Here is a 14,540-nt window from a genome sequence, read left to right as displayed (position 1 = left end):
TCGCTGCCTCAGGTCCCCATCAGACAGTTACTTCACGTTCTCTGATGGGCAAACCTTACCCTAACAGTAAAAGGGAAGCTAGAATGTGAATGGCACTGTCTGCAGGCCAAAGCCAAGTTCCAAAACATACTGTAACTGACGATGCCCTGGGACACATTCTCTTCACAGGAACACACTCCTGGGGACACAAGGCGTGCAAAAAGACGTTAAACAGAAAGGCACACTTTGAACTTGCGTAGCAGGACCCAGCGTTTCTAAGGCTACAATCCTCCCACTTCCCATTCCAGACCCACAGTCCTTCCTTAGCCTGGACCTCTCCACGTGCTCCTGCCCTTGTCACTGTTTAAATATTACTCAACACCTACTATGTGCCAGGCACTGTGAAAATACACACACTGGAAGTTTCCAACCCAAATACTAAACAAGTCCAAGGCAAAAATAGTCCTCTCCTGAGATCTTTTTGGTTTTATTTCCAATCTTGCCAACAGCATCAACTACAAACCAGAGGAGCTTGCGAGTCCTCAGGACCCCTCCCCACTCCCACATTCAGCACATTCCCTCCTAACCCTCAACCCCTCCTTTTCTCTGCTGGTCCTGATGACATGTACCTGTCAGGATGTCGGAAAAAATGCAAACCTCAGGAGCTCAAAACAGATGGATTTTTCATTCATGCTTCATATTCATCTTGGCAGAGGAAAAGGTAAGTGACCCATACCCCCCTTTAAAAAAACTGTGGGCTGGTGCTGCGGCTCACTAGCCTAATCCTCTGCCTGCAGCGCCGGCACTCCGAGTTCTAGTCCCGGTCGGGGCACCGGATTCTGTCCTGGTTGCTCCTCTTCCAGTCCAGCTCTCTGCTGTGGCCCGGGAGTGCAGTGGAGGATGGCCCAAGTCCTTGGGCCCTGCACTCGCATGGGAGACCAGGATGAAGCACCTGTCTCCTGGCTTTGGATCAGCGCGGTGCGCTGGCCGCAGTGGCCATTGGGGGGTGAACCAACGGAAAAGGAAGACCTTTCTCTCTAACTCTGCCTATCTCAAAAAAAAAAAAAAAAAAAAAAAAAAAAAAAAAAAGCCTGTGGCACAACCTGAAATTGACCCTAATAAAAAGCCAAGAGTATACTAAAATAAATTGTTAGCTGTACACAAGATGTCATAAAGCAGTCTCTAGAACATCTTCATGCTGCATCCCAACACCATGACTGGCCAGTTTCACTTAGTACATGCTCAAGGCTCACCCGTTGCACCACGACAGCATTTTGTTCTTTTACCAGGCTGCACAGCACTCTACTACAAGTGTATCCCACACTCAGACCCACTCATCTGCTCAGGGACCCGAGCCATTTCTGGCGAGAGGACACCGTGGATGACGCAGCACAGACCCGGAGCATGCTCCTGAGAGCCTTTCCCAAAAGGATTTCAATTCCTTTCACCTTATGTTGCCTTTTTACTTTGATTTTGTTTCTGCTTTCCTTAGGTCCCTGCCACCCACTTGGGAGACCTGGAAGAAGCTCCTGGCTCCTGGCTTTGGAGAGGCCCAGCTCCTGCTGTTGTGGTCATTCAGGAAGTGAACCAACGGATGGAAGACCTCTCTCTCTGTGCCTCTCAAATAATCTTAAAAAAAAAAAAAAAAAAAAAAAAAAAAAAAAAAAAAGCAAGAAGGAAGAGGAAGAGGAGGAGAAGAACCAGGCTACACAGCAGGTGCATTCAGATTTTTAAAAAAGTTCATGGAAAATGAAAATGCATACTTTCAAAAAACTATATATGGATTTAAAATTATTTCTGCCAAAATAAACTTCACGTTTAATTCCATTTTCCACAGATTTCTGAACGACCTAGTACTTCCACAAGTAAACTCTCTGCCCCTTTCTCTTTTCCTTGTGACACTCCAACAATGCATACATTGGTTGATCTGATGAGTCCCATAAACCCCTGGGGCTTTCTTCAGCTCCAAATTGTTGCATTTTACTATTTTCTGTCTCTTTGTTGATGCTTTCATTTTTCTCACAAATCATTTCACCGAACTTGTTAAAAACCTTTATAATGGTTACTTTGATTTTTTGGTCTAGTAATTCATACACTTCTATTTCTTTAGGGTCAGTTTCTGGAAATTAACTTTGTTCATCTGTTTTGTGCTGTGTTTCTCGTTATGCTCGTTATGCTGGGATCTGCAGGAGAGCCACCTCAGTCTACAGACTCCCTCACCTGAGGGAGGACTAGAGGGAAAGACCCCCCGCCCGAGAGACTGTGGGTACCTCTCAAACCATTTCTGTGGATGTGTCTTCTCTGAATTTCCAAAGCAAATTCCCAACTGAGAATTTCTGCAGAGTCCCGCCCAGGCATGTATCTGGGTGTCTTCGGGTACCTGTGTGGTACTACAGGCTCTGAAGGGCTGCTTTAATCTGTCCTGCTCTCTGCTGGCTTCAGCAGCTCCCAGCATCAAGAGAATGCTGGGTCCCAAGAGCACTCTGGATTGGGCAAAAGAGAAACCAGTTCCTTGGGCAGCACACTGAGAACACAGAACACTGGACACACGCTCTGTTCTTTCTTTCCTCGTCCTCAGAGAGGTCTCTGAGATGTACTAGGCTCTGTCCACTGTTGTGTGGGTCCTCTCAACAGTAGAGTTTTCTTCTGCCTCCAGCATCTGGACTATGAAAGGTCCCATCAGTCCTCCAGCTTGGCTGAGACATCGGTCTTGGGCAGGGTCTGAAAACACTAGTATGCTGCACGCATGCTCCAACTCCTTCCCGGGAAACGCAGGGATCCGGAGATGTCCCCCGCTTGCCGTACACCCATCTGAGAGAGGGTAATGTCCCCCGCTTGCCGTACACCCATCTGAGAGAGGGTAATGGTGAGCGTGTGCATTTCCAACATCACATTTGTACTCTGTGGCCCCCCACCAGGCTAGCTCTTTCCTGCAAGACAAGACAGAAGCTAGTCCCTAGCATAACATCAGATACATACTCCAGTCTTCTTCCCTCTCCAGCGCGGTGCCAAAGGATGGGAGTCTCCTCTCAGTCACATCACGCTGTGCGGGGGAGCAGGGGCTAGAGAGTGAGCGCCACAGTGACTCCTACCATGTTGGGTCCATCCAGTTTCACGCTTGCATGTGGTACCTCTTAACGACTACTAGACTTCTCACAAAAAGAGAGACTCTATGAATTGCCGAATTAGCATTTCTGTGGGAGAAGGAGGGTCTGAGACTTCTCATTGTGCTACCTTGCTGACATCACTCTGAGGTACTCACCTTAGTGGCTTTTTTCTGGAAGTGACCTCACTCTCACAGTTCAATAGCCAAAAGAAGCTGCATAGCTACCTCCAAGTTCAACAGGGCAACTGTATTCCTCCCACACAGAAGGTAGAATGTGTGGAGCTCCTGGCTGGGATCTGAAGCACCTCCGTTAAGCTCCCACTAACTAGCCACGTTGGTAAGACATCACCAGAAACCAGCGCAGGCTCACCGTGCTCTCAGGCCTGAACGTCCCTGGAGAGGGAGCGCCTTCTTAGCTACAGGCACTGCCATTAGCAGAGCGCTACTTGTACCCACACCAGAGCAGGTGGCAGGGACGTGCACTTCTCCTCTGGAATACGCAACAGCCAAACAGAGCTTCCTGAGAGTTTACCTGCCCGCACCTCAAAAAACCAAACCAAACAACAAAAAAGCCAGAGCGTCCCGACAGCTCCCCTGTCACCTCCACACGGGCTTCCTGATACCTCCCCTGTCACCTCCACACGGAGCTTCCTGAGAGCTCCCCTGTCACCTCCACACGGAGCTTCCCGACAGCTCCCCTGTCACCTCCACACGGAGCTCCCCGACAGCTCCCCTGTCACCTCCACACGGAGCTTCCCGACAGCTCCCCTGTCACCTCCACACGGAGCCGGAGCTTCCCGACAGCTCCCCTGTCACCTCCACACGGGCTTCCCGACAGCTCCCCTGTCACCTCCACACGGAGCTTCCCGACAGCTCCCCTGTCACCTCCACACGGAGCTTCCCGACAGCTCCCCTGTCACCTCCACACGGAGCCGGAGCTTCCCGACAGCTCCCCTGTCACCTCCACACGGGGCTTCCTGACAGCTCCCGTCACCTCCACACGGAGCTTCCCGACAGCTCCCCTGTCACCTCCACACGGAGCTTCCCGACAGCTCCCCTGTCACCTCCACACGGAGCCGGAGCTTCCCGACAGCTCCCCTGTCACCTCCACACGGAGCCGGAGCTTCCCGACAGCTCCCCTGTCACCTCCACACGGAGCCGGAGCTTCCCGACAGCTCCCCTGTCACCTCCACACGGAGCCGGAGCTTCCCGACAGCTCCCCTGTCACCTCCACACGGAGCTTCCCGACAGCTCCCCTGTCACCTCCACACGGAGCTTCCCGACAGCTCCCCTGTCACCTCCACACGGAGCTTCCCGACAGCTCCCCTGTCACCTCCACACGGAGCTTCCCGACAGCTCCCCTGTCACCTCCACACGGAGCTTCCCGACAGCTCCCCTGTCACCTCCACACGGAGCTTCCCGACAGCTCCCCTGTCACCTCCACACGGAGCCGGAGCTTCCCGACAGCTCCCCTGTCACCTCCACACGGAGCCGGAGCTTCCCGACAGCTCCCCTGTCACCTCCACACGGAGCCGGAGCTTCCCGACAGCTCCCCTGTCACCTCCACACGGAGCTTCCCGACAGCTCCCCTGTCACCTCCACACGGAGCTCCCCGACAGCTCCCCTGTCACCTCCACACGGAGCTTCCCGACAGCTCCCCTGTCACCTCCACACGGAGCCGGAGCTTCCCGACAGCTCCCCTGTCACCTCCACACGGGCTTCCCGACAGCTCCCCTGTCACCTCCACACGGAGCTTCCCGACAGCTCCCCTGTCACCTCCACACGGAGCTTCCCGACAGCTCCCCTGTCACCTCCACACGGAGCCGGAGCTTCCCGACAGCTCCCCTGTCACCTCCACACGGGGCTTCCTGACAGCTCCCGTCACCTCCACACGGAGCTTCCCGACAGCTCCCCTGTCACCTCCACACGGAGCTTCCCGACAGCTCCCCTGTCACCTCCACACGGAGCTTCCCGACAGCTCCCCTGTCACCTCCACACGGAGCTTCCCGACAGCTCCCCTGTCACCTCCACACGGAGCTTCCCGACAGCTCCCCTGTCACCTCCACACGGAGCTTCCCGACAGCTCCCCTGTCACCTCCACACGGAGCTTCCCGACAGCTCCCCTGTCACCTCCACACGGAGCTTCCTGAGAGCTCCCCTGTCACCTCCACACGGAGCTTCCCGACAGCTCCCCTGTCACCTCCACACGGAGCTTCCCGACAGCTCCCCTGTCACCTCCACACGGAGCTTCCTGAGAGCTCCCCTGTCACCTCCACACGGAGCTTCCCGACAGCTCCCCTGTCACCTCCACATGGAGCTTCCCAACAGCTCACCTGGTCCCATCTCAAACCTATGCTCGATGCCCTGCCCTGCTCCACTCACTGAGACTTTTTCCCACTCCTTGGGTACCAGCCAGTGTACAGGCTGCTGCTGCTGCTCCTGAGGCCCATATTCATTGCACTTCTCATTCTGTATCTGAGATCAGACACCAACTTCCTGGATAGCCCAGTGCCCAACACACAGAAGCACACAAAGACAGTTTTCTTTCCTAGCTCTGAGACATCAAAGACTGTGAAACAACTGTTACAGCAACGGCCTAGAGTGGGGACAAATTATTAAATGGCCTCATGAATTTTGCAAAAATACATCCAGATTTCACACAGAACTATTAATGTTTAAAAGAAATTGAATAAAGTTTTATTCCACTGCTTTCATTTCTTCTTCCTTCTCCAATCTCTACCTTAATTACTTTACTTGAGACTCTGTAAAGTTCAGCCTGATCAAGTGGCTTTAGAAAAACAGCTTAATATATATTTGCTAGGTGGTTGCCAACATTCACTGAAAACTCTAAAGGGGTTAGTAAGTCAACAGCTGACAAATTTTAAGACATTCTTAGCTCATACAGCAGGAGCTTAGTTAGAGAGAAGACAGGTCCGTAGCAGTTAAGTGACCAGACAGCTCTCTGGTCTCACTTGATATGATCAGTTCTCGTGAGGAAAATGTCAAGTGAAAAAACGACCCGACATGACAAGGACGCCACCATGAGGCCCGGTTCTTTTATCAAAGATGTGTTACTTGGATTGTGAAAACGGCAGGAAGTACATGCATATGTCAGGGTGGCACCTGAGCACAGGGTGGGGAGAAAGCAAGCAAGAAAAATGTTGACACAGTGGAGAAAACCACAACTCTGCACGTTTTCATGCGACAGCATCTACTAGGGATGCAGAGCCTGGAAAGTTCAATTCCACAAGTGGCGTTCATCTCTGTAACCATGTCAGCCACCATTCACAAAGGACCGGTCCTCATCTGCTTTCAGGAGGAAGAGCGCGCGAGTCCTTCTCACGCATCAACATGCAGCTAACGCGCGAGCCCTCAGGGCAGCTCACTACCCCAAACCCAACACGCATCCAGAGGTCAGTCTGCTCCCTACCTTTCGGCAGCGAGGATTTGGACAGCTGAACCTCTTCACATCGCTGTCCAGCAGAGCAGGAAAGCTGCAGGAGGGGCACCTGGAGTGAGAGAGCACAAGGACACTGAGCCCCGATGTCCGTCAACCAGGCTGCTCACAGGAACAGAGTTCACATTCTGTCTTACTCAACTGTTTCATTAACAGAAAAACTGAAACTTTCCTTATGCTGGCTCCTACTAGAAAACACACGCCGTTCCAGGCTCTGACTTGTGTGGCCCAGTCAATGAACACACCTCCCCAGCTCTGGGAGAACCCCTTGCAAGAGTCCCTTCTCCAAATTAAGGGCACAGCAGTGACTGTTCCTACGAGCCAGATTACCAGGCGGCAAGGAAGGTGAAACCTGAGCTTTTTCACCTCAACAGAAGTGACGGCTTTATTTCTCAGCAATGGCGGGAAACCAGAAGACTGACTGTTAGCGGACTCCATCTGCTGGAAGCGCCCACCATGGCGACCGCACTCACTGCCCCGTGACGCCCTCCAATCCCGGGACTCACCTGACCAGCTCGTCAGCGTAGGCTGCCGCGACCTCCTCCTCAGCCTTCCGTTCGTAGTACTTGCACAGGATGGTCTGCGGAAGCACCTTCTCCAGTTCACTGGCTGGGAAGGAGCACGTGCAGCTGCCTTCCATGCAGCTGAGCTCTGACTAGAATAAGGTAAACAGGCAGAGAAAAAAGAAAGTTGTACTTCGCTTCCCGAAAACTAAAAAAGCTGCAGTGTTACCTGCATCTTAAATGAGAAGTAAACAGTGGTTATGAAAACCGACTTTGAGCTGGCAAGTACAGATCCTTCCACCTTCCCTGAGAAATCACACTGCGAACAAGGAAACTGGACCAAAACCCTAAGGCCACCTTTGACAGTCCTAGGGGAACTCTTCCCAAAACCACGAGGATGGAGAGTGGACGGAGGAAGAACGGCTTGGCAGACTCGAGGAGGAAGGCCACAGAGGAGATGTCGCTGAGGAGCAGGCTGTCTCCCCCACAGACAGAGAAGTCAAGTGAGCACAGGGACTGTGTGAGCTTGCAGTTGCTACCCCTCCAGGTGCAATCAACAAACTCGGAGAAAAAGCAGGAAGGGAGTCTTGGGTACTCTGTCTGGAAACCAGTCACAGGGCTGGAGGGCGTGGCCGGAAGGCAGGGGTCTGCGCTCTGAGTCCTCCAGCTCCTTCCTCCTCCCCAGATCCAGAATGCTGCAAAGGGCTCACAGCTCAGTGGGAGGTACAGTCTCCCCGGAACAAAGACCTGCAACAGCCTCATTAAGGCTTCACAACACGAAAGTTGGCTGGCATCCAGGCAGGAACACTTCCAACATGAAAGACACCAGGAAAACAAATGGCAAAAGACAACGTAAGTTGTCTGGAGGAGCCAGTGCTCTGGCATAGAAGGTTAAGCCTCCGCCTACAGTGCTGGCATCCCATATGGACACAGGTTCCAGTTCCAGCTGCTCCACTTCTGATTCAGCTCCCTGTTAATGCACCTGGGAAAGCAGCCGAAGATGGCCCAAGTCCTTGGGCCCCTTCCACTCACGTGGGAAACCCAGAAGAAGCTCCTGGCTTCAGATCAGCACAGGTCCAGCTGTTGCGGCCATTTAAGGAGTGAACCAGCTGATGGAAGCCCTCTCTCTCTCTCACTGTCTCTGACTCTCTGTAATGCTGCCATTCAGATAAATAAATATTCAAAAAAAGGAGATTTATTTATTTACATATTTGAAAGGCAGGGTGACAAAGAAAGAGACCTTCTATCTGCTGGTTCACTCCCCAAAGGGCCTCAACAATCAGATCTGATGCAGGCTGAAGTCAAGAGCCAGGAAATCCATCCAGGCCTCTCACATGTCTGGCAGGGGCTAAGGTACTTTGCCTCCTCGGCACATTAGCAAGGAGCTGGACTGGATGAAGGCACGGCCAGGACTTTACATGGTACTGTGTCAAGGGATAATGGCATCGCAAGTGGCAGTTTAACCTGCTATGCCACAACACTGGCTCCTAAATCGGTCTTCATTTGGATTTCACCAGATTTTCCAATTCCCTCTTTCTGGCTTAGGACCCCACAGGGCATCTTGAATCACGTCTCCTTAGTCGCTCCCGTGCTCTGACAGTGTGGTATCAGGATACACAGATCTTCTGATATTCATCCTGCCTCGTAACTCTCATAGCCCTTATTGAGTAGAAAAATAAAATTAGATTATTTGGCCTTTTGTCCCTGAAGCTGCTTCAGAACAGCCTCAGAAAAACAGGCTTTTGCTAACAGCCTCAGGCACTGTAAGCCTCAGAAAGCAAAGTCTCTCTCCCTGACCTTCTCCTGCACTCTTCATCTGCTGCTTCTCTCCAAGGAAGGCTGCAGAAACTCGAGTTTCTCTTCGTGAAGGCAGATCCCAGAAGCTGTGTCCTGCAGCTGTCCTAACAGAAGCCCCTGTCACAGCCCTCACTTCAGACACACCGTGGAGGAATGCTGCAGAGAGGCTGAGCAGCAGCCCGCTTGGTTCATTAGCGTCAGAGCACGCTCCTGTGCAATCCACATTTCAGTCCTGGCTACGCGATGGCACCTCTGCAACAACCCAAAAGCCAACTGGAGAGGTCCTGGACGGGAGAACACCGAGTCGCTGACCGCAGGAGGGCAGCAAAGCTCAACCGCCAGGGCCCTAAGTGCCAGTGCACGGGACGTCTCCAGCCCTCACCCTAGGCATCCTCTTCATATGGCTGCTCATTTGAATCCTCTACATTATCCTTTATAGTAACCTGGTGAACTGTTTCTCTTAGTTCTGCTAGCCATTCTAGCAAATTAAATGAGCCTCAGAGGGAGATGTGGGAACCCCACTTTGTGGCCGGTCAGTCAGGAGGGGCCAGTCTTGTGGAACGGAGCCCTCAGCCGTATGTTAAATCACTCCCACAGGGAGCTGTGAGGTCCAAGTCCTGGCTGCTCTGCTTCAGATCCAGCATCCTGCAAATGTGCCTTGGAAGGCAACAGACGACTGCGCTCCTGCAACCCATGTGAGAGACCAGGAGGGAGAGTCAGGCTCCTGGCTTCAGCCTGGCCCAGCCCTGGCTACGGTGGTCACTCGGGGAGAGAAAAAAAAGAAAGTTTCTCAAGCATGGACATAATAGACAACTCTTACCTTTCCAGATCCGAAGACGGCCTCTTGGGCATATCTGATGAGACACTCTTTGCAGAACAAGTGAGCATCTGCGCACTGGGTCAGCTCCTCGAATGGAAATTCCCCATAGCAGCAGCGACACTCAATCAGCTGGCCGTCCTGCAGATCATCAGACACACACACGTGAAATGCCCTCTACTCAGGCCGTGGGGCAGCCTCACCTCATCTGTCATAAGACCCACAGATCCATACTCTGGGGTACAAAGCCACCTCTGGGGCCGTGAAACACTGAGTCGCCTTCTGCTACACAAAGCCAGCCTGAGATGCGAGGGCAACCGCAACCACAGACAGTGCACTTCCTATTCTCCAGAGTAATGGGAGGGAGGTCTATTCAACAAGCTCACGGTGCCAGGGAACCAGAACATCCACAACCAGATGCTCGCGGGATTCTCAAAGTCAGGGATGAGCTGCCTGAGATGCTGCCTGAAACCCTGCTCAAAGCTGGGCTCTGCCCTTCTTGCTATGGACAGGAATGAGGGCCGTAACCCAGACAAGCTCTGTCTTTTAAAGAACTTTATTAACAGAAAGAGAACAGATTTCATGTATTTCAAAGGGATAATTCTAAGATAACCATTCTTCCCTTCCTTAATTTTTGCAAAAACATAATTTCAATTCACTCTGTAATTAGAGGCTTACTGCACCACTAACCATAATATTCAACAAATAAAAAGCAGGACGATCACAGTTCCACAGTATAAATGAGGACTAAAAACAATCAAATCACAAGATGTCCATGTTATCCTTACACATTTTTTGTATTCTGCATTAACTACCACATATCAGAGAAAATACCTATCTATTTTTTTGGGACTCCACACAAGCTTTATCTTAAGGGGCTACTGAAGCTGACCAAAGCAGTAACCTTGAGGAAGAGACAACAAAGTTACGTTCTTTATTACCGTCCTCTCCCCCACACTGGAGAAGGCCACCGTGTAAGGACGGCAGATACTGCACAGAAAGCCATCTGGCCCTGAGTAGGACACCAACCTCCTGCCTTTCCGATAACAATCCACCTGACAGATTCCAGGTCATGTTTTTGAAAAACATCCACATCTTCTGGTGCAGTCTAGAATCAACAGGACTACCTGAGGTCATGTAGCTGACTGCAACTTGGTCAAACCACAAACTCAGATCACCCAGAGGTTATATCTGAACAAACATGCCATCAGAACACTGAGGAGATGTGATAGAACAGCCTATGAAAATAACCAAAACACATGAAGTAGCTGAGACTTCAAATTACCTTCTGATACTGTTCTTCATTCATTTGCAGGGCAAGCAGAAAGTCTTCATGCTGAGGAAAAATTCAGATATAAATTTGGTAAGGAAAACACCAATATTTAGTACTTATTCCACACACATAAAGAACTCTATTATTAATAGTCAGTTGTTCTTAAAATGTATCAGAGATAAGTTAAAACAAGTACTAGAAAATATGGGAATATTTTTCTTAAATCTGCCTTAAAATGCAGAATGAGTAAGAGAAAACTGACACATAAGACATTTTCAGATGACAGTGGCATTTTTTTCATACTGCCATTTTAAATTTTAATTAGTCTTTAACAGATTCAATGTGATTTGTAGATACAATGCTAAGAATGTACTGATATTTCCTTCCTCCTCCCTCCCACCCTCTTTTCTTCTCCCCTTCTTTTTTTAGTTTTTGAGATAATGTATTTTAAAATTATATTACAGTAAAAAGCCTTAAACTTCATCAAATGAGAAGCTTAACCAGTAAAAAGCAAAAAGACCCTAGTTTAGTGGAAATATTGACAATGGCTATAAGCAATAATTGAATGGAAAAATGACCACTCCACCCATTTACAGTAAATTTTAAAGAGATCACAGATCATTAAAACTACAGTAATATAACATTCTTAAAAACTAATCTGGACAAAGGTATAAAACAAAGTTTTACAAAACTACATATGTAGCAATGCTGATACACACTGACATTTCTTTATTTGGTTTTTAAGCTTTAGTTCCCACACGTGAGGGAGAACATGCGTGTATTTGTGTGAAACTGGCTCTGTAAAAATGTGAGCCCACGTGATTACTACTGAGTCTGTGCCACTGCCTTACTCCGGCTCAGGTACCGCAGCTCTGCTCTGCTGGTACACAACCCAAGGTGCAGAAAGCAAACAGCGTCCGAGCACTGTGGTGACAGCTCCGACCGTGTGGAGCCCGTGTTACAGTTACTCACAACCATCACTGCATTTATTCTGGTTGACTAGCACATTCGGAAATATACTTTGAAAAATTAAAATGGGAATTTTAAGCTCTGACTAAAATTCTCCTCACCTAAATTCGATTCATAAACTATGAACTTCGGCTAGACCCCTAGAGAAGCACATGCGCCTACCTCTGCCATCTCTTTGACCTTCTGCTCATAGAACTCCTGCTCCTGCTGCACAGCTGGAAGGAGGGCACGCCGCTCATAAGACCTGCAGTGTCGCCGCTTGTTTTCCAGAAAGAACATCCTCTTTTCTATTTTTATATCACCTGGGAACACACATGACAACACAAAATCATGCAGACACGGCTCAGGAAGCAGGCCGACTGCTGGTGTCCCTTGGACGCCCTGCACTGTGGCCCAGGCCTCCTGAACAGCAGGTGCATCATCTGGGAACACTGGGTCCTCCCCATCCACTAGTCTACCACGTGCCTTCAGACCTTGGTCGCTCCTCGTTGCGTCCCAGTTGCAGAGCCTTCTAGCGCTACCATCAGCAGCGCCCCCTGTTCTACTGCTGAGGGCATCTGGGCTCACAGTCTGGGGTTGTTAGAACCAGCACTGTTCACAGATACATACTGATGAGAGCACTCAAGCTGGGTACACGTGAAGGAGTAGAAATGCTCAATTATGGGATATGCTGAATTTTCAGCTTTAAAAAATAATTTTCACTGCAATCCCGGGCCACAGCAGAGGGCTGGCCTGAAGAGGGGCAACCGGGACTAGAACCCGGTGTGCCGGCGCCAAAGGTGGAGGATTAGCCTATTGAGCCGCGGTGCCGGCCTCTTTTACTCAGTTTTTTTAATGGCTTATCAAGTTAACATCTTAAAAGTTTTTACTCTTATATTCTGAAAATAAATGCAACAAAATCTACAAACGTCCCTCTAACTTTTCTCCTGACACACTTATGTACATGCAGTTGTTAGACAGCCTGGCATCCTGTGTCTGCTCCCCCTGACACCACATCACCAACAAGATAGTCCCGACAGCACCTGCCTCCCAGGGACCACTGCTGCCGCCTTTCAGAGCCACCCCTACCAGCAATTTCCTTACCCCTGCCAACCACCGACCTGCTTTTCATCTCTGCAGTTGCGTCACTTCAAGTTCGTTGAATTAACCACACCAAAGTAAACTCTTGGATCAGCTTTCCCATTCAGCAGCTTTCTGGGTATGTACCCAGGAGGCCGCATGTATCAACTGTTTCTTTTTATGGCTGAACAGGATTCCATGGTATGGGTGGTGCCACAGTTTAATTATTCACCAGCTGAAAAGCATTTTGCCTTTTCTAACTGTTGGCCATCTGAATAAAGTTGCTATGACCATGTATATACAAGAATTTTTGTGACACGAAGTTTTCTTTTCTCTTGGTAAATGCACAGGAATTCAGCTGCTCCTTAGTTTCCAGAGAGACGGCCGGCCTGCCTACCGGCCCGGGGCGCTGAACCTTTGAAGCACTGAGTCACCTTTTAAACGGCTGACTGTTTCTCTGCACTACTTATTGTTTTAGCCACGCTGTAAGGTGTGTGGTGACATCATTGTGCTTTTCATGTGCATTCACTGAATTGCTAATGATGTTAAGCATATTCTATATTATCATCCTCAAAGTCTGGTGAAATGTCTTCTATCTTTTGTTTATTTTCTAATTTTTCTTTTCTTTTTTTAAATTTATTTGACAGAGTTAGACAGTGAGTGAGAGAGAAAGAGAGAGAGAGAGAGAAAGGGCTTCCCTCCACTGATTCACTCCTCAAATGGACACCACAGCTGGTGCTGCGTTGATCCGAAGCCAGGAGCCAGAAGCCAGGAGCCAGGAACCTGGAGCCTCTTCCTGATCTCCCATGTGGGTGCAGGGTGTCAAGCACCTGAGCAATTGTTCACTGCCCTCCCGGGCCACAGCAGAGAGCTGGACTGGAAGAGGAGCAACCGGGACTAGAACTGGTACCCATATGGGATGCCGGCACCACAGGCAGAGGATTGAGGCACCGCGGCTCAATAGGCTAATCCTCCGCCTGCGGCGCCGGCAGCCCAGGTTCTAGTCCCGGTTGCCCCCCTTCCAGGCCAGCTCTCTGCTGTGGCCCGGGGAGGGCAGTGGAGGATGGCCCAAGTGCTTGGGCCCTGCACCTGCATGGGAGACCAGGAGGAGCACCTGGGTCCTGTCTTCGGATCAGCGCAGTGCGCTGGCCGCGGCGGCCATTGGAGGATGAACCAATGGCAAAAGGAAGACCTTTCTCTCTCTCTCTCACTGTCCACTCTGCCTGTCAAAAAAATAAATACATAAAATAAAAATAAAAAAGATTTATTTATTTATTTATTTGAAGGCAGTTACAGACAAAGGGAGGCGGAGACAGAAAGGGAGATCTTCCACCTGCTGGCTCAGTCCCCAAATGGAGCTGGGCCAGGCCAAAGCCAGGAGCCAGGAGCTTCACCCGGGGCTCCCACACAGGTAGAAGGGGCCCAAACATTTAGGCCATCGTGCGCTGCTTTCCCATGCACATTAGCAGGGAGCTGGGTCAGAAGTGGAGCAGGTGGGACTCCAAACAGAAACCATGTAGAATCCTGGCGCTGCAGGAGGCAGGCAGCTTACCCCCAGGCCATAGTATTGGCCCTACAGT

General features: G+C 50.3%; 1 protein-coding gene across 1 annotated transcript in view; it reads right to left on the bottom strand.

Annotated features, from left to right (window-relative positions):
* The window catches only part of RNF216 (ring finger protein 216), a 140,488-nt gene that overhangs the window by 78,153 nt on the left and 47,795 nt on the right, over positions 1 to 14,540 (bottom strand). Inside the window, exons 9-13 of the mRNA XM_062180141.1 lie at positions 12,064 to 12,203; positions 10,945 to 10,995; positions 9,663 to 9,800; positions 7,049 to 7,197; positions 6,516 to 6,594 (exon numbers count right to left, since the gene is read on the bottom strand). Of these exons, the coding sequence (XP_062036125.1) occupies positions 6,516 to 6,594; positions 7,049 to 7,197; positions 9,663 to 9,800; positions 10,945 to 10,995; positions 12,064 to 12,203 (557 nt within the window). The remainder of the gene's footprint in view (positions 1 to 6,515; positions 6,595 to 7,048; positions 7,198 to 9,662; positions 9,801 to 10,944; positions 10,996 to 12,063; positions 12,204 to 14,540) is intronic.

The sequence above is a fragment of the Lepus europaeus genome, chromosome 21 (genome assembly GCF_033115175.1).
Source record: "Lepus europaeus isolate LE1 chromosome 21, mLepTim1.pri, whole genome shotgun sequence".
Taxonomy (NCBI): domain Eukaryota; kingdom Metazoa; phylum Chordata; class Mammalia; order Lagomorpha; family Leporidae; genus Lepus; species Lepus europaeus.
Note: the sequence above shows the minus strand (reverse complement) of the source record. Positions and strands in the feature narration are given on the sequence as shown.